General features: G+C 36.1%; 1 protein-coding gene across 2 annotated transcripts in view; it reads left to right on the forward strand.

The window, feature by feature from the left end:
* PSMD1 (proteasome 26S subunit, non-ATPase 1) overlaps window positions 1-22,832 on the forward strand; it is a 92,213-nt gene that overhangs the window by 63,815 nt on the left and 5,566 nt on the right. For both annotated transcript variants that reach the window (XM_019739782.2, XM_088794183.1), the window contains 7 exons: window positions 334-448; window positions 4,283-4,399; window positions 10,920-11,022; window positions 16,323-16,492; window positions 19,118-19,210; window positions 20,670-20,756; window positions 21,273-21,419. In XM_019739782.2, coding sequence (XP_019595341.1) covers window positions 334-448; window positions 4,283-4,399; window positions 10,920-11,022; window positions 16,323-16,492; window positions 19,118-19,210; window positions 20,670-20,756; window positions 21,273-21,419 — 832 coding nt within the window. The remainder of the gene's footprint in view (window positions 1-333; window positions 449-4,282; window positions 4,400-10,919; window positions 11,023-16,322; window positions 16,493-19,117; window positions 19,211-20,669; window positions 20,757-21,272; window positions 21,420-22,832) is intronic.

The raw sequence follows: 22,832 nt of genomic DNA on the forward strand, positions 1-22,832 counted from the left end.
TGTAAAGCAGCGTGCGTCCCCCGTGCCCCCATGGTTGTGCCCCACTATGGAGGAAGCACGAAAGGGTGACTGATTAACGCTGTAATGCAGAGTTGTGGTCGAGGAGTCGCGGGTACATTCCTCTTTCTTTGCATATATTCTCTGAATGTTGAAGACAGATTTCTATTAATAATATCAATAATTAGAATTCTGTAGATTTTTAATTCTGCAATTTCTGTGTTAAATATAACTGTTGTTTCCCATAACTTTTAGAAAATGGGTTAAAATCCTTCCATCTGGATTTGAAATATGTTAACATAGAACACTGTCTTCACTTCCTCTGTTTCTTATCAGGACCCCTGAACAGTGTCCCAGCGTGGTTTCGCTGTTGTCAGAGAGTTACAATCCTCACGTGCGTTACGGAGCTGCCATGGCCCTGGGCATCTGCTGTGCTGGTACAGGAAATAAGGTAAAGCCCCCCCCCCCCCCCATGCCAGTGGGGGTAGTTCTTGCCTGGCGCCAGACTGTTTTCGCTCATAGAAAAGTTTATGTAACAGCTGTAAAAACACAAGTGTGATGTGATCTGTAAGACTTAACTTGCCTCACAGAACTTCCCAGAATTTCCTTACTTTACGATACTGGATGGCTCAGGGCCCTTAAGAACAAACCAGCATATTACATGGGTGGCTATATGGACACAATGCTGTTGACTTCCCTTTTGAAAGCATAGATTTCTTTAAAAAAGAAAGAAGAAGATATTTTTTCTTTAAAGAACTACTCTGGTCATTTTACACAGTTATTTTACATGTTTAATTTGCATAATTAGTATTGTAGAAATCAAGGTTCTCATCTGAGGCCACCAAAATCAACTCAGTTTAATTCGTTTGGTTTGGTTTGGTTTGGTTTTGTTTTATTTTGTTTTGTTTTGTTTTGTTTTGTTTTGTTTTGTTAGCAAATCACTTAACTGTTGTTTGCCTGTTTTCTCTTCACAAATTTAATAGGTAACCTGATATTTGTTAAGCCCTCAAAAGTGAGAGAGTTGGGTTAGGCAAGTTGATGGTTTGAAAACACAATTCGTCGTAAGATTCATTAAGAAACTATTGCTTAACTACCAAGTATTTTTTATTCACAGCAGTGACATATACATCACATTTTACCTTTTATAGCTCACATGCACACATCTTGGTGAGCTTTTCTTTTAACAGGTGGGGAGGAGGGAGGGAGGACGGAACAGACGGACCAGAGAATGAGAACATGATTATGTTCCCAGTGTCTTCACAGCAGCGGGAAGGAGTTGCTTTTTTATCTTCTCTGTTCAAACGAAAATAAAATAAAGCATAGTTATTAGTTTATTGAGTGATTCCAGGATTAAATTTTAATTTGCTTGACTTTTTCTCTAAAAAGCGTTATTAGTATTGGATACAAATAACTTTCTAATCATATAAAACGTAATTGAAGCTAGAAATTACAATAGGCATTTTTACTACATGTGGCAAGAATTGTGTAAAAATTTATGGAGACACCCCTTTCTAGTACTCTCATTCTGTCTCCTTACCCTGCTTTATTTTTCTTCACAATACTTACCACCACCTGGCATATTTTTACACCTATTTTGTTTATTTTCTGTCTCCTCTCCACTGAAATGTGAAGTCCCTGAGAAGGGTGTGTTCACTACTAGAATCTAAAGTCAGACCTGGCACATAGAATTTCAGTAAATATTTGTCAGATGAATGATGGAGGGATGATCATTTAAGGATATGACGGTGAAAAAGTTGGACATGGTCTCTGCCCTCACAGAGTTGTTTTTAAAATGTTTTCATTTCTTTTGGGTGAAAAATTCTTACATGAGAATGTATCTTCAGTTTTATTAGAAATGTCATTGGGTATATAAAATGCAGTTTATAGGAATTGGCCTTCATTTTTTTCTGGGACACATATGTTCTATAAACAAAGGAAAACATAGTTGAATGTTTTGCTAAGTATCTCCCCTGTCAGATCTTTAGTAGACATTTATGTCAGGCCTCATAAGTTAAATGTAAATTAGATTTTTTTCTTTCCAGATTATTCTGAACTTAATATGATATCTCGGAGCAAATGTTCTTTGAGACACAGCATCTGACAAGTTAATTCAATGAATATTTTTATTACTCATACTAAACAAGTCTGCTTTATTTCTAGATACTTTGTGTGATTTACGTATCAATACCTATCTGACTAAAGTTTGGTGCTTTGATTATTTTTGTTTCTTAAAAACCTAGAACATCCTTTTATTCTAAAATATATCTTTGATGTTACATCATATACCTCAAAGGCAAAGTTAGTGTCTTTTAACTTATAAGTTGGAAATTTGGTTATATTTTTATCATGACTATTTCATAAACAATATTGACAATATGTAAGTAACGTTTGAAAAACCTACTCTGCACAATGTCATTACATTTTTCGTAAAAGTGGGGAGAAAGAAAACATTTATCTAGTACATAAATTATCTGTTAATAGTTCTGATTTTTTAAAACAAATATAATCATGTGCTGAATAATGGTGTTTAGGTCCCATAAGATTATAATGGAGCTGAAAAATTCCTATTACCTAGCGATGTAACCATGGTAACATCGGGTTAGTGCAAAGCATTACTCACGTGTTTGTGGTGATGCTGGTGTAAACAAACCGACTGCACTGCCGGATGTATAAAAGTACCGCGCATTACATTACAGTAGCAGGATATACCGTCTAGGTCTGTGTAAGTGCGTTCTGTGATGTTTGCACAGCAGCAAAGTCACCTAACTACGCATTTCTCAGAACATGGCCCCATCATTAAGCAGTGCGTGACTAAATCCACATGGAAAGAAATCTAAAGTCGTTTTCCCAAAAGGAGAATTCCATTTATTCTTCCTTTCCTTGGCTTTGGAACAAAGGATGTTTGAGAAATGACACTGTATTAAGAAATAAGTTTGAAAATCATGTAAATCCGTTGCTCTGTTCCTTCATATTCATACCTAAGGACCTTATAAGAGATGTTATAAAGTGGCACTTAACAAAGGTTCTGAAGGTTGTTAACAGGCGTTTTATGGGCTAAAAGAGTTCTTGGTCAAATACAATGTACAAATGCTGGGATAAACAAAAGTTGTAAGGTTTCTTTAATGAGGCTTCCTGGAGCTTTTGTTAGGATATGTACATTCCTAGAGTCTTTGATATGCTATATACATTTGAATCTTCAAGAGGAGGTGATTTATATGTATAGTGGAGGTGCCAAAAAAATGTATACAAATGGACACTTTGGTCAGCGTTTCTCAAGCAATAGTTCGCCATAATCAGAGGTGTCTAGACGCTAATGGTGACCACTTTGAGCACCTCTTGTAATTGCAGAAGTCAAACGTGACTTGTATTCATCTTTTGTTATTGGTATATATTGAGTATTACAATTTTAATACAGTTTTCCTTTCTTAAAATGTGTATACATTGTTTGGCACCGTGTGTGTGCGCATGTGTGTGTGTGTGTGTGTCTGTGTGTGTATGCAGGAGCTCCCAAACTGATTTAATCAAGGAATTCTCCTCCCCCCCCCACCCCCGAACTGATATTTTGAAGGATATGGTATTGGGAAATCCCAATAAATATTTTAGAAAATCTTGTCAAGTGAAATCAATTCTATTCCTGTTTGACTTAATGTTTTACCATTCTACTAGCAAATAAAATCTTTTTGTTTTGGGAGTTTATCTTTGTTTTTTGTTTTTCAAAAATTTAATTTTTTAAATTAGGTCTTGTAAAATCATCTAAGACATTACCATACCCTAGTATTTGAAAGAAGTTGGATGTTATTACAGGTTTTCTAGTCAGACTGACCTGAGTTATTAGCTATTTATGTGGTTTTGGGCAAATTACTTAACCTTTCTTACTCTGTTTCTTTATTTATAAAGATTATTTTGTGTTGCTGTTGTTGTTTTGTTTTTGTTTTATTTTTAGGATTGAGAGGCTTATATGGGATAACATAAAATACCTCTCACTGTGCCTAGAAAATAATGGGTGCTTATCAAACATTAACTTCATTTTCCCTTTCTTTTTGACCTCTTTTTACCTCAAGACGGGAGCACTCTTGTTCTACGAGTTTCCTTTTCATGAACCATCATTATATTGATACTTAAAGCATACTCAGTTCTGAACTATTGCATCCAGTTAGTCTTAAATTAACTTGTTACTACAATGTTAGATAAAAATACTGACTTAGAATGATGTAACTAATTTGAAAATCCAGCTATGCAACTTTATTTAAGGTTTTTGTTTTGTTTTTTGTTTTAATGTTTTCAGGAAGCAATTAATTTGCTAGAACCAATGACAAATGACCCTGTGAACTATGTGAGGCAAGGAGCACTCATAGCTTCAGCTCTCATCATGATCCAGCAGACCGAAATCACTTGTCCAAAGGTGAGCCAACAGAAAAATTCTCTGGAATAGAGCTGTTTTGGGCTTTTCTTTTGAGGACATTTTTACCTCCGATGTGGTAAACACTGAACTCATAGGAAGTAAAGAGGTAGGAGTATGGGAAACTTCAAATACATAATACTCTTTAAATGCATTTTTATAGATTTATGGTCACTTTCTTAATTCAATTATATAGCCATACTTGAAAATTTAGAACTTGTGGGTTGATGAAATCATAAAAATCAACTTTAATTTTTGCCTTCTACTGTCCTTTTAAAATTTATTCAATGGGATAACTTGTTCCTCTGATACAGGATGCAAACTCAGGCAGTCCATAACTTCTTTGATCCATTCTTCTGAGGTGATAAACAGCCCTACAGTCACTTTATATAGTACATACAATCTCAGTTTAGAAATGAGTACATCCAGATTCTATGATAGAATGTCATTTCCATCTGGACCAACATTTTCAAAGAAACACTCCTGCATATTTTGCCCCTTGTGGGTAGAGGTATAGTAGGCTCTCAGTGCAGCTTTGCCTGCCCCTCTCCCTCTCTGTCTCATTCCTTCCTTCTCTCTCCCTCTACTCTCTCTGCGAGTGCCTCAGTCAAAAGCTAAATGCCTCTTACTTCATGTGCTAGGTGTCAGTGCACAGTGACCACTGACCATATTAAGCTCTCCAAGTGGTTCCTCTGAAGTGCATCTCTAGGCTTGGACTGAGGGGAAGACTCACAGCCCAGCTTTTCCCGTAGAAATCCTCATCACATGTTCTGCTACAGTCCAAGACTTATTACACCCTGCAGATGACTCTGTTAACAGATTTTGAGACGTTTCTTTTAAAATGTCCTCACGACAACCTCTCAGACCTCATGTTAGAGTTTGATATCTAATGTATCTTGGCACCTGAGCCAAAAGTTCTCATTTCATTGAGAAAATGCATAGATCATATTTACATGTACTAAAAATTACCATGTTGATATATTAAATAGATGTGATAATTTATGCAACAGTTTCAGATCTTTTAATTCTTAAGTTAAAATTATGGCAATTAACAGCCTTGTACTAATTCTACTCCTATATGAGCAGCAGTCAAAAAATTGACAACAGAAAAAAAAAACGTTGGCATACTGTTTTCTGCCTCATCAAGCAGATGTAGAACATCCTCATTTTCGGCAAAGTAGGTTGATGGGAAGGGAGAAAAATTTCCAGAACTCATCAATTATTCATTCTCATTTTATGGAACTTTATTTAATAGATTTCAGTTTTTAAGCAGGTGGTACCATTTTTGTTTCCTTTATTCAGTGCTTCTCTGTGTAAAAATCATTTTTAAGACTTATAAAAATTGGATTGGTACAAAGATAGAATCAGACTTCTGATTCTGTATTAATATTATTTGGTCTTCTAGAACATAAACAATTTTTCAGAGACTATTTTCTTTTTGCTTTTTTAAAAAATATATATATATATAGCAATTATAATATGAGTAGCTTTTGCATCTTTTATTTGATCCTCTGCTGATCTTTATCAGTTGGAGGTAATGTCATTAAAGAAGGAAATTTAGGCTATGGGAAGCACTTCCCCTAATATATACACGTAGATTTTTATTCACTTTGACCTCACATGTCAGTTTCACATTATTTGCATTGTGAACAAGATAAATGTTTTAACATCTTCCTGTCCTCTGCTGTAGGATTTCATTGATTTTACAATCATAAGCTCTGCACCAACAATGGCAGAGCCCTTTGGAATGGGAGTAGGACAGGGTAGACTGTACAGTTTGAGAAGCATTTAACTTCTTATTCTAATAAGTAAAGAACACTTTTTCATATTTAGAAAAAATGAGGAAAAAAACAAAAAAAGAAAACATTTTAAATAATTAGTATTTTTAAATCATTCCGTAAAATACTGTTGAACCAATGCTTAGCTGATGTGACTATGTGATGCACACTTCCATCTTTAGGTTGTATCAGAATCTCGGGTATTGATTAAGAATGTTGAGATGCAGTTATAGCTGGTAGCCTTTGCCATTAATATAAACCTGGTAGGAAAGTCAAGTGTGTACCCCCATTGCCTACAAAAGCAAAACTATATATGTTCTTTCAGGAGACACTGTCCCAGAGAATGACATTCTTACTCAGCTCATGAATTCTTAAGAGTTTTAAGTTCTATTTCGTTGTTTTCTGCTATCAACACATGATAAAGAACTTTGTGGATTATAGTTTCTGTCATCTCTCTTTTATCCAATAATTGCTAATAAGACAACACTGATATTCCTTTGGGTGGGATGTGACATTTTGCTGAAAAGAAAAAGCTGTTAACATGCTTGAAGAGAAGCAAGAGTCCTAGTCACAAGGTTGTAAATTAGTCCATGAAATAAAATGAAGCGCCTCGAAATCAAAGATCGAGTGTTAATTTCATCAAGACTATAGTTCCTCCTCAAAGGACTCCAAAAGGGACATTTTTTGGATATTTTGTGAGATTTACAATGGACATTTCCAAAGGAAAGACTTTTATGTAATCATGAAATATGTCACTACCTTTTACAGAATGCGGTCTTAACACTTGGCCCTACACATTCTAGTCTTAGTTTAAGTAACTCCAGTACATCTTTGCTTTTCTTCTGCCAGTTTTTTGCTCACTCAGTCTCACAAACATAGACCCAGGAACATGCATCCACCCCTGGGTGCTTGCAAACCCCCTTTAGAAAGCCCTTAGACCAGAGATTCAGAGCCTTTAACTACAATAATGTCTTTTGGACATTAACGGTCCTTGGAGCTATTTTCTTCAGGAACCCAACTCTGCTCTTTAGGAAGGATCCAGCTTTTGTTTTTCCTGTTAAGTGAAATCTACCTTTAGGAGTTATTTGGACTTGTACATAGTAAATATCATACATAGAATCAGATAGAAATATCACAGTGTAAGAATAGGATCTGGCTCCTCCTCACCTAATATCACCGGGCCTAAAGTCTGCTACAGGGAAACTTCTCCCACCACTGACAGGGTACCCTTTTTGGAAGCAGGATCATATTTAGCCAAGCTTGATAAGCTTTTGTGGTTCTAAAATAAATCACAGTTTGGGTAGATTAGGCTTTTGTGAGCCATCATGGTAACCTAGAAATATTTCTGTAGTGAAATGTGTGAACTTTTTATAAGATGAAATTATAAGCATGAAATTTTATATTATATGGTGGTATTTTACACCATAAAACATTCGTAAATAGTAATCTATATTACTGTATTATTACCTTAAGATACAGTAATAATCACTTTAAGTGTCAGTGGTAATGTAAAGAAAAGGCTGCAAGCAACTACCATGAACAAAATAGTACTGATAAAATTGAGAAGAGCTGAAAACATTACTTGGGATATTGATAATGGGAAAGTCATGATAGCATTGACAGGAATACCAGGAAAGAAGAATAAAGAATTTTCGTTTTAGGTATGTTGAGTTTGAGATGACATGATAGCAAGTCAGTTGGACATAAGATGAGAGCACAGGAAAAGAATCAGAACTGAAGAAAGAGATTTGGGAACTAGCCACAAACAAATCATATTAAGTGCATAGCTCTGTATCTGCAACTCCAAAATCCAGAAAGCTCTGAAAACTAAAAGAGATTTGTTTTTAAGGACTCGTTCAGCTACAAAACCTAAACTCATTGATAACCTTTATCCCATTTAGTGTTAATTTTAATCAGTTTGCTGCTTCAGAAATATTACCTTGTTTGATTATGGGCTATTGCCCCCACACTACACTGAGAGTATTGCATAATCCCATCTCAATATGGCGTATGCGCCCTGTTAGCTTTCTAAATTCTGAATTCCAAAGTTCATCTGGCCTCAAGGATTTCATGGAAGGAATTAGAGACCTATAGTTCAATCATAAGAGCAGATAAAATGTCATAGAAAGAGAAAAGACAAAAAAATAGAAACTCAAACTGATCCCTCATGTGCAGCTACAGTTCTATGTTCAGGAAAAAAAGAAGAAACTAGAAAGAACGAGACATAACCAGGTGATGAGCACCAACAGAAATGACTCCAAGAAAGTTTACTTACCTCTCCCCATCCTTAATTTTTCTCCCTGACATTTCAGAGTGCCCCCCCAACAGTACACGGTATAGAGTTAAAAACATGAAATGTTAAGATTTTAGATGATCATGCAGAACAGGAAACTTTCTCTCATCTGTGGGATTATCATACTATAAAATGGAAAATTAATGTGATTTTCTCCTACAAATTCTACTTGGTCTTATGTGGGGGGCAGACTATTCATAACAATGAAGTTGAGTCAGAAAATCATGATCCTAGCCATGACTGCAGTTAGTTGTTTGTGATCACAAGCAAGCCAGTCGTTTCACCTATTTTACGTCAGTTTTCACATTTGTAAAATAGAGGGAGTATACCAGATGATCTCAAAGTTGACTCCAAATTTAAGATACTATCCTAACCTACTAAAATAATGATTATTTACAAAGAAGAGTGAGAGTTGAGTTACTGCTGCATAAGTAATAAAATGTGAAGAAAATTTGTTTAATTATTAAAAACTAGCTTTTTAAAGTAGTATACTTAATATTAATTAGATAAGCCCATAGGGAATACAGTCAGTAATACTGTAATAACTATGCATTACGTAGTTATTGTATGTACCAGGTGAGTACTAGACTTACTGGGGAGGGGACAGTCCCTTTATAAATTATGTAAATGTCTAACCACTATGCTGTATACCCGAAACTAATATAAAATAATATTAAATGTCAACTGTAATTGAAAAATAAAATATTAAAGCTATGCTTAAAAAGTTTAGATAAGCCCATTATATGTATTTGCATTGATTTTTTTTTTTTTTTATCCATCTTTCAATTTCACTGAATGTTTGCCTATTGTTTTGGATGCAATTTTGTATTTAAATTCTTCCTTCTAATATACATACAGTGCTTTGTCCAATGTTTCTTTTTATAAGTTCTTGAACTATTTCATAAATCTTTAGCACATAAAGTTTCCATCCTATATAAGGTAATGTAAGTGTTCTTCTAAAATAAGTTCAGAATCAAAGGAATTTGGCCTGTTGAACCAGAATAAAAGCATCAAACCTTTGGATTTTTAAAACTTGACAGAAATTTTGTGATGATCTAATCATGCTGGGGTTTATAGTTAGAAAAAGTAAGAGCTAGAGAAGTCAGTAGCTTACTAATGCTTATATGCTGCGTGGTGGCAGAGTTGCTTCATTGTTTTTCCATCACATTCTGTTGCTGCCTGTGAATAAAAACGAGAACCATGTTTTAAGGAGTATAATTTTACTAGCAGTATTTAGATTGCAGAGATAATAGGACTGGTAGGATTCTGACTTGGTAAGGTAAGACAGCCATGCTTATTGAACTATAAACTGCCTTTTACATATTACATTATATGAATATTATCTCACATAATCCTTACAACAGCCATGTTAGGTAGGTACTATGATCCCTGTAGAGATGAAGAAACAGACCCAGAGAAGCTAAGTAACTTATCCAAACAGCTTACTGTAAGAGCAGAAGTATTTATAAGCCAGGGTTGTCTGATTCTATATGACTCTGCCCTACATCACAGTGTGGCCCGGCAGACCACGATGAATGAAGAGGGAAGAGAGTCTGAAAGAATATTTAATGCATATAAAGTCATCACATTAGGAAATTCATATTTTCTGCTTTGGGCAGATTTGGGGCGCTCCGTGATCATGTGCTTCCTGGGTGCCTGCCATTTGAAAAGCACTGGTGGGAAAACAGAAGTGGAATATGTAGAAGAAGCATAAAATAGTTGCCTTATTGTCATCCATACACTTTTAAAGGAATCACAAGTATATTAATAACATGTTCTGTAAATATTTTCTAATTGTAAAAGTAATATATGTTAATTCTAGAAAATGCAGAAAAGAATAAAGCAAACAAAAATTACCAGTAATCCCATCCTAAGTGAGTCAGCACATGTTTCATTTTGGTTTGTTCCTTTTAATAAGAGTAATTATTGTGACATGTCCTCAAAAAATTAATGTGTGTGCATAATGAAAATCTTTATGTGTGAATACACTTAATCCAAAATATACCTCACACAATTTCACTGAAGGGTAGTTTACTTTAAGGTAGACCCAAAGGACCGTGCCTGTTAAGAAATCTGTAAGGTTGATGGTAAGCAGAATAGCTGTAATTCACAGTTCAACGAAAGCTTTACTGTTCCCTTGAACTGTTTAAGCCTGCTGACTAACAGTGGTGCCATATGAAATCGAATTCAACATTCCCTTGAGTCTGAATCATCCACTGTGGCATGAGAATTGAAAACAGAACTGGTGCTCCCACACCAGAAAAGTCCTAACTCCATGATTTCAACCGTGGAACTGTGTTGCCCTCAACTCTGCTCCATACCCTCTCTTTTAGAATGTTGTGAAATTCAGAACTCAAGTTTCATTGCCAATTGAGCAAGTTATTTCCTGCTCTAAAATGACACAGTATATGAATAGAATCAGACTATATAATTCTTTTTCTTGTTCCTTCAGGTGAATCAGTTCAGACAGCTGTATTCCAAAGTCATCAATGATAAACACGATGATGTCATGGCCAAGTTTGGCGCTATTCTGGCCCAGGGAATATTGGATGCAGGTAAATGATTTTAAGTCTTCCAGATTTATTTATCTATTTAAACTAAATCTAATGAAATAACTATATGACATAGTGTAAATTGAGTCTGGGGTAAATTATTCCTGGAGAAAATTTAGAGACTACAGTTTATAGGAAGTAGTAGAGTTGTTGAGTGCAGACTGTTAGAGTTTGAATCCCAGTCCCTTTACAGTATACTAGCTATATAACCTGAGAAGTTATTTCCCCCTCTATGTGTCTGTTTTTTTGTCTTATGAAGTCTACCTCATAGTGTTGGGAGGATTGAAAATACATGTAAAGCAATTAGAATAGTGCTTACCGTGTTTCCCTGAAAATAAGACCTAGTTGGACCATCAGCTCTAATGCATCTTTTGGAGCAAAAATTAATATAAGAAAGACCCAGTCTTACTTTATATAAGACTGGGTATAATAATAATATAATATAATCTAAGTGCCAGCCCGGTGGCTCAGGCGGTTGGGACTCCGTGCTCCTGGCTCCGAGGGCTGCCGGTTCGATTCCTGCGTGGGCCGGTGGGCTCTCAACCACAAGGTTGCCAGTTCAGTTCCTCGAGTCCTGCAAGGGATGGTGGGCTCCGCCCCCTGCAACTGGGATTGAGCCCGGCACCTTGAGCTGAGCTGCTGCTGAGCTCCTGGATGGCTCAGTTGGTTGGAGTGCGTCCTTTCAACCACAGGGTTGCCGGTTCGACTCCCGCAGGGGTTGGTGGGCTGCGCCCCCTGCAACTAGCAACGGCAACTGGACCTGGAGCTGAGCTGGACCCTCCACAACTAAGATTGAGAGGACAACAACTTGACTTGGAAAATAAAAGTCCTGGAAGAACACACTCTTCCCCAATAAAGTCCTGTTCCCCTTCCCCAATAAAATCTTAAAAAAAAAAAAAAAAATATATATATATATATATATATATATATATATGTATATATATGTATATATGTATATATATATGTATAATTTAATATAAGACGTGATGTGAGGTGATGTGATGTGATGTGATGTAATGTGACTGGGTCTTGTATTAATTTTTGCTCCAAAAGATTCATTAGACTTGATGGTCTGGCTAGGGCTTATTTTCGGGGAAACATAATAGTGCCTGTCACCTAGTAAAGTGCTCAGTGAGTGTTGGCTGGGTTTTTTTTTCTTTAATTTTATTAATATATATCAGTTTTAAATAGTTGACATTGGAAATTTTTTGAGGAAACATTAGGTTTTAGACAAATTCTAGCAACCAAATCATCCTAAAATAAGATACATGGAATATTTGCCTGATAAATGCTTACATAGCACTGTGCGGTGTGGTTCATTTCAAAAGAAGCAGACTGCCCTTCCACGGTAGAATGGTGTGCTTAAGTACCTTGGACTTGGGGTTCGTTCGACATGTTCCTTAACTGTTGTTATCGGTGACGTTTCAATAGGGTAGAAGAGAACAAGCATGCCTATTTCATTGTACCAGTATGTGATTCCTTTTCTTACTGTACCTTAGCCATGTAGAATATAATCTTTTCTGTTAATCTTTGCTAATTTGAAAGGTGAAAAATAGTATCTCATGGTTTCATAGTAGTTCTGTTATTAGATGAACATTTCCTCAAATTTATTAGCCATCTGCATTTCTTTCACTTAAAACACTGTTAGCCATATTTATGGCAGTTATTCTTTTCTTAGTCAACTAGAAATGTATGTATATTTATAGTGAAGGAGATAAGGAAAATACATATTTTTTTAAGGATTTTTTTTTAATTAAATCTCTTTAGGTTTTATACATGCTGAGTGTTTTTTAATCGTTATCAAGGTTTTCAGTGTCCTTGTTTTATACTTTTAGATAATCTCCCTTAATGGCTTTTTTAAAATCTCTGTCTCCTTTCTAATTTTTTTTTCTTTCTCTTTTTCTCCATTAGATTTGCTAGAGATTTCACTTTTTGTTTGTTTGTATTCTGATGCTACTCTCTTTTTTCTCTAATTTCTTTATTTCTGCTTGGACCTTTTATTTGCTTTTTCTTTTCTTAGGACGTTGGTGCACTTTTCTAAGTTTTTAAGGCAAATAATTCTCTTTTAATCCATTTGTCTAGTGGAGATGTTTTTGTTTTGTTTTAATTTTCCAAGAAGTTGAGACTTAAATTTTTAGTGTTGGGTACAATTTCTTTTTTCTCTTTTAATTGAAAGACAGTTTCTTGCAGCTGTGTGTAAATAAGGAAAATATGCCATAGATACTTTAAAGTATAAACATTTCAATTCTCGACGCATCTAAACTGCACAGATTGATATGCCATAGTTTCTTCCTCATTCCTTACCACCTTCCAATATTTTTATGTTTCCATTGTCATGGTTTATAATATTTACATTCTCTTGTGAAATCCTAGCTCTCTCAGTTTAGTCTTAGTTATATCTTGAAATGGATTCAGTGTTCACCACCATTTCTGTTATTGCTGCTGCTTATTCCTGGGTACTGTACTAAGATTTATCACTTAATTGGCTGGATTTTATCAGTCCCTAGTTTATGCCTGGTTTACATTCGGCTTGAGTCTCGCTGGATTTTGACAAATGCATGATGAAATATATCTACCATCACAGTATTATACAGAATAGTTTCACTGACCAAAAAATTCTGTGCTCCACCTTTTCTTCCCTCCCTCTCTCCCCACAATCCCCTGGCAACCACTGATCTTTTTACTGTCTCTATAGCTTTAGTTTTTCCTTTTCCGGAATGTTATATAGTTGGAATCATATAGTATGTAGCCTTTACAGATTGGCTACTTTTGATAATTAGTTTTAATGTAAGATTTAGAGTGACATTTTTCTACTCCACAGTCTTTTTATTCCTTCTAGCTGCCACTTTTTGAAGTTTGTGGGTATAAACTACAACCCTTTACTTGTTGATTTAATAAACTACAGTTTTTTTGCCAGTTTTTACTATAATAGAGTTTGTGTTAGAATTAGGGGAGGATAATTCTCTGTTTCAGCTTTAGAAGTTCAATCTGTTTTCCCCTCCTTCCTTCCTTCTTGCAGCTCCTCTCTCCTTCTACCTCTTTTTTTGCAAGTGTCTATTTGATTTGTCATGGACCAATCAATTTTGATGCTTCTGTTCATTTCTCTATTTATAATGGCTTTTGCGTTTGGTATTTTAGTATTTAGCACATAGAAGTCTACTGTCATGTTCACTATTATGAGCATAAAAGCATTCTCTTACCCCATTTTCCTTTACTATCCTATCCTCCTATAAAACTATGCTAACTACCTTAGAAAAATTTGTAGTCCTGCAGTCTGTCTCTCAGAAGTTAGTGGTAACAGAAAAAATGTGGAGAGGGCAACTTCAGAGGAATGAGCAAAGTTATGGGAACTCGCTCAATGATTTGGTCTTTTCAGGGAAAAAAGCTGAAGATTAAGATTTATGACTGAAGTTTGTAAAACTGTGTAAACACTATCAATAGGATAAACTCTCCCTTCTTTTATCGGAAACTTGGACTATTAGAGCAAGAGGCTAGTTTAGTTTCTAAGTTTGAAGACGATAGGTTTCATTGAAATAAAAGGAAATTTAGCTTCAAAACTTGATCAGATATCACATTCTTGGCTGTATGTTCCCACCAGTACCCAGGTTTATAACTATCAGAAGTACTTTTATGCCTTATTTTAATTTTTGAATTATCTGTCTTCTGTACTAAACTGGAGGCTCCTTGGGATCTTTTTCAGTATTTTGTTCAAAACTTTCAACATGTAGTAAGCATTCAGTGAATGTGGGGTTAGAGTAGAGAAGAGTACAAGCAAACAGTAAGTGTATATAACTCATTCCTATTGGAAAAAACAAAATTAAAGTATGCCTGATTTTTTTTCCAGATAAAATCTTAAATATCTGTAGTGGAGTATTCAGAAAATCTAGATTATTTGGTTGGGCAGTAGAACCCTGATTCTTATAAAAACTTTAAATGCTTTTTGGTTTAGTAAAGTTGATACTCACTTCCTGACTCCAAGCAAAACATGCACATGGCCTCTGTGAGATACCGAGATTAGCAAAGTGAAATGTGAACAGCAGGGATCCAGAATTGGAAATCAAATTATGATGGTGGCTAGGCACAGACTGCCCCATTTTTATGGTCTATATTGTATAAACTAAAAGATCTGCGTCTCAGAGTCCTGAGGTTCGGCCCTGACACTGTTACCATATAGACCAGAGACTGCAACACAGCAGCCCCTGGACCAAATCTGACTTAAACATGTGTTTTGTTTTGTCTACCTAGAAAAATTTGCAAACTTTTGTTCAAAATCCAGATTCAAGTCTTCAAGTCTGCTTTTTAAAACAAAATTACCTAGTGACCCTAGACCTACGCCCCTAGTAACATGTCCTCTTTAAATAAGACATGAGCTTTCCAGTTTGCTTCAATCCCCATTGCTTTCAGCCCAAGTTTTCTCATTCCTTTACCTGACTGCTTCCTAAAGGTATTCAAGTTTGCAACCCCTAATAGCCTCCAAGAACCTCAGCTTAAAAAGGCCCGATCAAGATCCAGCCGTCTAACTAATACTTGGAGCTCAGCTCTTGTTCAAACTGTTTCTCTGCACTTCCTGAAGGGGTAGCCTAGGGGATGTGCCAAGAGGTAGCTGAACAGGTCAGGTTCCAAGCCATATACCCTCTCAACAGTCCAAATTTCTGATGAACTAGAATTAGCTCTGATTTCATTGTTTTATATTTTGTGCTTTCTCAGAATAATTTCAATTGAATCAAAGATTGGAGATTAACATTTTCCTTGTTAGTGGTAGTGCTCTAGTTCAAGTACTCACGTTCAAGCCCTCATTTTACCAATGGGGGAAAATACTTTTTTTAGAGGTAAAGTGATTTGTCCAGGGTCACAAGGCTAGTTAATCTTGGAGCTGCCTGCAGTTAGACATGACTAAAGCATAAAGAGTAAAACTAAGCAAACAGTGTCTACCTTTTGCCTCTTGCCTATTTTTTGCAAATACGGGTGTTAAAGTTTTACTTTTTATTAGTACATTAAAAGCCTATGTATAATAATAGACTAATATTTAATTTAACATACAGTTTTGGCATCCTTCAAGCTTATTTTTTGAAAAATGCCTTCCTGTATAGAAAGCAGACCTAGATTTACCCTGAGTCCAGTTAAAATACAGTACTTCCGGTTTTGGAGACTCGAGATTGCTCACTGGCTGACTAATTACAGCAACACCATATTAGATTTTATGAACTGTACTCTTACAATAATCACAAATGTTTCCCTAGTGCAGTACTTAAAAATCCTATTGATTTCCTGGATTCATGTTCATGGTTTCTCTTTTTCTACAGGTGGTCATAATGTCACAATCTCCTTGCAGTCCAGGACTGGGCACACCCATATGCCTTCTGTGGTTGGTGTCCTTGTCTTTACCCAGTTCTGGTTCTGGTTTCCTCTTTCACACTTCCTGTCATTGGCTTATACCCCGACCTGTGTCATTGGCCTTAACAAGGACTTAAAGGTATGTTTGTGAGACCTCCGTTTTATAGTGTATCTTCTTCACCGTATTCTATTCACCACCCACTCATGAAGATTTTCATGAAATTTTAAAGATGAGGTGGCATCTCATCAATAAAGTATTTCCCCTTCAAATTAAGTCGTCACCATGTTGAGTGGAATGTGCTGAAATTGTTGAAAATCAAGCCTCCTTACTAACTGTAACCTTGGGTAAATCAATTGAGAGGGAATGGTGAGAGAGGGGACAAAACATAAAAATATGAAAAAGTGGGCCAGCCCGATGGCTCAGGTGGTTGGAGCACCGTGCTCCTAACGCCGAGGTCACCGGTTCAATTCCCACATGGGCCAGTGAGCTGCGCCCTCTACAGCTAAGAATGTGAACAACAGCTTTCCCTGAAGCAGCCGTGGGCTACCATGTGCCGCCGTGAGTAGCCGGCAGCCAGCATGAGCAGCCAGCAGCTGGCAAGAGCTGCCGGGAGCTGCCGTGAGTGTCCGACAGAGGACTGGCGACCGACTGCCTCAGCCAGGGAAAGCAGAAGGCTCATAACACCAGCCTGGGCCAGGGAGCTGTGTCCTACACAACTAGACTGAGAAACAACGGCTTGAACTGGAGTGGGGGTGGGGCGGAGGCGGAAGGGGGGCGGAAATTCAGTATACCAAAACATTAGGAAATGGGTCATATAACTAAACGATAAACCACTTAAATATATATATATATATATATATATATATATATATATATATATATATATATATGTATATATGAAAAAGCTTTATAGATCACCCTGATGAACTTTATTAATACTAAAAATCTGTGGGAACTGTGGAATAATTTCATGCAGATAAATAACATAATAAAGTTTGCATTCTAGAAACATCATTCTGGTATCAATGGAAATCCATTACAATGGCATTGCAATAATCTGGGCAAGGAAGAAAGAGGACCTAAAGGAAATCTTAATAAGGAATGAAGGTTTGAGACAGGGATGTGTTTCAGAGATATTTGGTGCTAGAATATTTGATGGAAGAAGGATTATTACTAAAGGGAAAAACGAGGATGTCCCTTTGGTAGTGGCAGAAAACAAGACCAACAGCAAGGAGCCAGGGAGTCTGACAGGAGGAAACTAATCACTTAAGTCAAGGACTTAAGGTGATACATCCCCTGTCATCACATCATCCTTTCTTAATGGGGTTTGTGCTTAGGTCTTTCTCAGTCCTGTGGCCCAATGATTCATTCACCCTGTTCTTCCATCTTCTCAGAGGGCCTTTCTAACCTTAAGTAACTCCTACGTCTGGTCATCACTGTTGTTAAAATGTTCTGCTAAGCTCTCAGAGTGGAAAAATTTTAGGCCGAAAAAAAAATGGTTGATAAAGATTGAATATTTCATTAAATTGATTCTTTTCAGTATAGCAGTACAGCAAATTATCCTGTCAGTGTTTCAGCATTAAACTACTCACATGTGAAAATATTGAGCAGTTTTATCTTTCAAAACAAGAATTTTTGGTTTCCCAACCCATAACCCTTTTTTTATTTTATTTTATTGGGGAATATTGGGAAACAGTGTGTTTCTCCAGGGCCCATCAGCTCCAAGTTGTTGTCCTTCAATCTAGTTGTGGAGGGTGCCGTGCCGCTCAGCTCCAAGTCTAGTTGCCATTTTCATTCTTAGTTGCAGGTGGCACAGCCCACCACCCCATGTGGGAATTGAACTGGCAACCTTGTTGTTGAGAGCTCGTGCTCTAACCAACTGAACCATCCAGCTGCCCCTCCGGAGGCTCACCTGCAGCTCGTTGTCTTCAATCTAGTTGTGGAGGGCACAGCTCACTGGCCCATGTGAGAATTGAACCAGCAACCCTCTTGTTCAGAGCTCACGCTCTAACCAACTGAGCCATCTGGCCGTGCCCCTAACTTTTGATATTGTGGCTAAACATCCCGTATAATCTTTAGGGACATACTCCTCTGGCACACAATTTTATGACCTCTGTTTCTGTTCTTCACAATGAAAGAGGGATGGAAAGACAAGATTTCTTGTACTAGTATATATGATGCTTATTACCACTCTTTACCAATGCAAACTAGGTAAACAGAAAAATTCAGACTGGAGAATTTTAAACCTGGTCAAGAAGTGATGTGAAGCTGACTTTTCCATTAGGCTCATGTTAGAATCTTGTGCAGTATGATTATATGGCATAGAAACTTATGTATACAAACTTATACAGGTTGTTAGTGTGGTACAAGGAAGGAATGTGGACATTAGTTGTGCAGGCTAGGTAATCATGTAACACTTTAAAAGGAGGTGCAGTTGATCTGATAAGTACCATGAGTGGGACTTAACCCACTGAAGCAGGATGCATGGTCAGTAAAGATGAGATCAAGGGATGCCTGTTCAAAGACACAGAGCTTCAGGAAAGTATAGGGAAGTGCAGGTAGTTCTGTAAAGCACCACAAAACTAACTCACTGAAAGAAGACAGATGCCTTTAAGGGACGAATGATAACATAAATTGAATAGCACTGTAATTGAACATTTTGCCTGGATTGAAACTTTGCATTTGTATGTTTGTTAATAGTATATGATACTTAAATCTTGATTTTGATTATTTTAATGGAGGGGGTAATTCTTTTGTCTTCAGATGCCGAAAGTTCAGTATAAATCGAACTGTAAACCGTCTACATTTGCATATCCTGCCCCTCTGGAAGTACCAAAAGAAAAAGAGAAGGAAAAGGTAGGTTCTTTGTTTCTTTGAGCACTATTTGTACTTATATATAGGAATTGCTTCGTGTTTCACTTGAGTTTGTTTTACATATTTTTATATTTTAAATTAGACACTTTTAAAGTAATACTTCTTCTGGTAAAATCCAACATTATACAAGAATATGAAGTAAGAGCCCTCTTTCTCTCCTGGTCATTCAAGTCCCATGTTGCAGGAATCACCATTTGTGAATCCCTTCAAATGTTTTCTCTGCACCTATCAATACTTTTTATACCACAAATAGAATTATTCTCTACATACTATTCTGCATCTTATTGTTTTCACTTAAACAATTAGTCTTTAAATCTTTCAGTGTATATGGATCTTGTTTTTTTCCAAAGCTGCAGGGCAGTCCCTTTACATATATATCATTTTTCTTACCAGTTCCTTATCTGACAGATATTTAAAGTTATTTCTAATTTGTCACTGTTACAAATGAAACTGGAATAAGAGTCTTTATACACATATATTTGTGCACTAGTACAAATATAGCTATAGGTTAGTATCTTAGATGTGGAATTGCTTGATCAAAAGCAATGCACATTATTTATTTTCATAGGTATTAACTACATTTACCTTCAAAATGGATATAACCCATTTATACTCCTACCAACAGTGTGTGAAGACACTCGTTGCTATGTGTTAAATCAGACTATGGTGAATTAGAGGGCTGAACATATCCCTAAAGTTTTCTTAGTAAAATTACCCGTCATGATACCTTACATTTAGGAAAGTGGTTCTTTCTCTCAAGATAATGTTCCATATTAGCCAGTTGTTGATTATTTGCTGTAAATTTGTGTGTAAGTAGGGATAATTACATAAGTGACCTAATTTGAGGGTGGTGGGTAATGAATATCCTTTGATGACAACATGTTGTTTCATCAGCTGTGTTTCACACTCCCCCCTTTAGGGTCTGAAACAAAGTCAGTTTACAGCAGTACTGCTCAGCTTTTCAGAGTCCCTGTTTCACCTTTGATTTCAGTGAAGCCCATCAAGGAGGATAATTCCAGACTAATCACTCACCCACTGTGTATTTCCAGGGCATCTAGTCCAGTGAGAGTATCTTTACGACCAGGTGTAGAAAAAAATTTTATGTTTTCTAGTGTTTTCCCTGTAGAATATAAAAGGGTGCAGCACCCAGATCTCCATCTCAGAAGCTCATGATAGCAAATCCACATCCAACGTAAGCTTCAGGTAAAAAAATGAATAAGTAAATAAGAGTTATATTGGACACAAGCTTCACCTGATGACCATAGTAATTATATGAATAAATGTCCTGCTTGCTTTTCCCGTTTATGCCTCGATTGCTTTGTTCTTTATGATACTTACTGCCAGGAAATAGAACAGTATTGTGGGACTGAGTTCTCTTTGTGCTAGCACGTTTCTATGTAGATGAGGGATTATAATGATTTACACTGTTCCTTTCCTTTAGGTTTCCACAGCTGTGTTATCTATTACTGCCAAGGCGAAAAAGAAAGAAAAAGAAAAAGAAAAAAAAGAGGAGGAAAAAATGGAAGTGGTGGGTATAACTTGGTGTTTATGTGGGTTGATTTATCTATCTCCGTCATGGTCTACATTCTTCCTTAGCTGAACATTATTATACCTTGCTCTTGGCTCCCTTTAAATAATTATTCTGTTCCAATGATAGAGACTCATAAAATTTTAATTGGAAGAGACTTAAGAAATTATATTCATTCACGGGAAGAAAAGAGCATCGTACAAATCAGAAAAGCGTTCTTGGAGGAAATGACAACTGAAATGGGTCATTTGCTTAAATAGACCCTTTTTTTCCTGATCTCTGCTGGTGAAAAAAACCTTTTCTTTCTATTAAACCAAGTTAAATAACAATTCTCACCCCCAAGCAGAGTAATACTCTCCCTCCTCTGAGTCTGATATTACTTTAATTGTACCTCCATTGTATCTAATCCTAACTACCTTTTCTACCTAATAGTTGCTCGGTAAAGTTATTAAACATTATTCAGTGATGTGGAACAGAAGTGAACCTTTTTTGGGCAATTTTTTAAATATTTTCTAGGATGAGGCAGAGAAAAAGGAAGAAAAAGAGAAGAAAAAAGAACCTGAGCCAAACTTCCAGTTACTGGATAACCCAGCCCGAGTTATGCCTGCCCAGCTTAAGGTTCTGACCATGCCAGAGACCTGTAGATACCAGCCTTTCAAACCAGTAAGTGACCTATGGCCCTTAGCTATATACCCAAGGGATATTAACCCACAGGACAATGGAATATTGGTAGAAAAGGATAAAACTCCAAAGCATTGGAGATAGCTCTTTAGTACTAATAAATCTCTTAGCAAAAGAGAGAACATTTCCTTCCATTCCATATAGATATGGGGGAGCTTTTCTTTATGTAGTGCTTCAAATATCCTTCATCTGCCAGAGGCTTATGCCATAGAAGTTCATAATACACCATAGTTATAACATAGAGAAATAGGAAAACAGTAGAGAAAATCAAGAAAGCCAAAAGTTGATTCCTTTAGAAATTAACAAAGTTGACAAACTTTTACCTAGATTGAGCAAGAAAAAAGGAGAGAAGATAGGGTCAGAGAGGGATGAACAGGTGCAGCACAGGATTTTTAGGGAAGTGAAACTGCTCTTTATGATACTATAATAATAGATAAATGTCATTACACATTTGTCCAAACTCATAGAATATATAGCACCAAGAGTAAACCCTAATGTACACTATGGACTTCGAGTGATAATGATGTGTCAATGTAGGTTCATCGATTATAGCAAATAATTGCACACCCTGATAGAGGGTGCTAAAAATGTTAGAAGCTATACATGAGTGGGGCCAGGGCTATATGGGAAATCTCTATACTTTCCACTCAGTTTTGCTGTGAATCTAAAATTGCTCTAAAAAATAAAGTCTATTTATTAAAAGAAATGAAAGATTTTAAAAAATTGTATTAGCCCTAGATTGCTGACAAATTAATTTCTCCATGCTTTTATTTCTTCATCTATAAAATGAGAGTTAATGATAATCATTGTTATTATTATATCTATATCTTTATTATAGATATTGTCTATATCAGGCTTATAAAGATAAAATTAGTAATTCATACAAGCATCTAGAGCCATGTCTGGCACAAAATATACAATAAATGTTGGTTATTGTTATAATTATTCTTACTATATATGGCAAATAAATACGAGTAAGCCTATCTGTTTAATCAAAAAGGGGGGGACTTAAATTATTAAAATCAGGAAACAAAGAGGGTCATTACTACCAACCTTACAGAAATAAAAAGGATTATAGGAGAACACTATGAATTACTGTATGTCAACAAATTAAGTAATTTAGATGAAATGGACAAATTCCCAGAAAAACACAAACTACTATAACTGACTCGAAGAAATAGAAAATCTGAATAGACCTATAATAAGTAAAGAGATTGAATTAATAATCAGAAAACTACCCCAAAAAAAGCCCAGAGCCAGATGATTTCCCTGGTTAATTCTTTAAAACATTTTTAAAAAATTAATACCAATCCTTTGCAAACTTCTGAAAAAATGGAAGAGGAGGGAACACTGCCTGATTCATTCTATGAGGCCAGTATTACCCTGATAGTAAAA

This window comes from Rhinolophus sinicus, chromosome 17 (genome assembly GCF_057876585.1).
Source record: "Rhinolophus sinicus isolate RSI-liver-muscle chromosome 17, RSI-T2T, whole genome shotgun sequence".
NCBI classification, from domain to species: domain Eukaryota; kingdom Metazoa; phylum Chordata; class Mammalia; order Chiroptera; family Rhinolophidae; genus Rhinolophus; species Rhinolophus sinicus.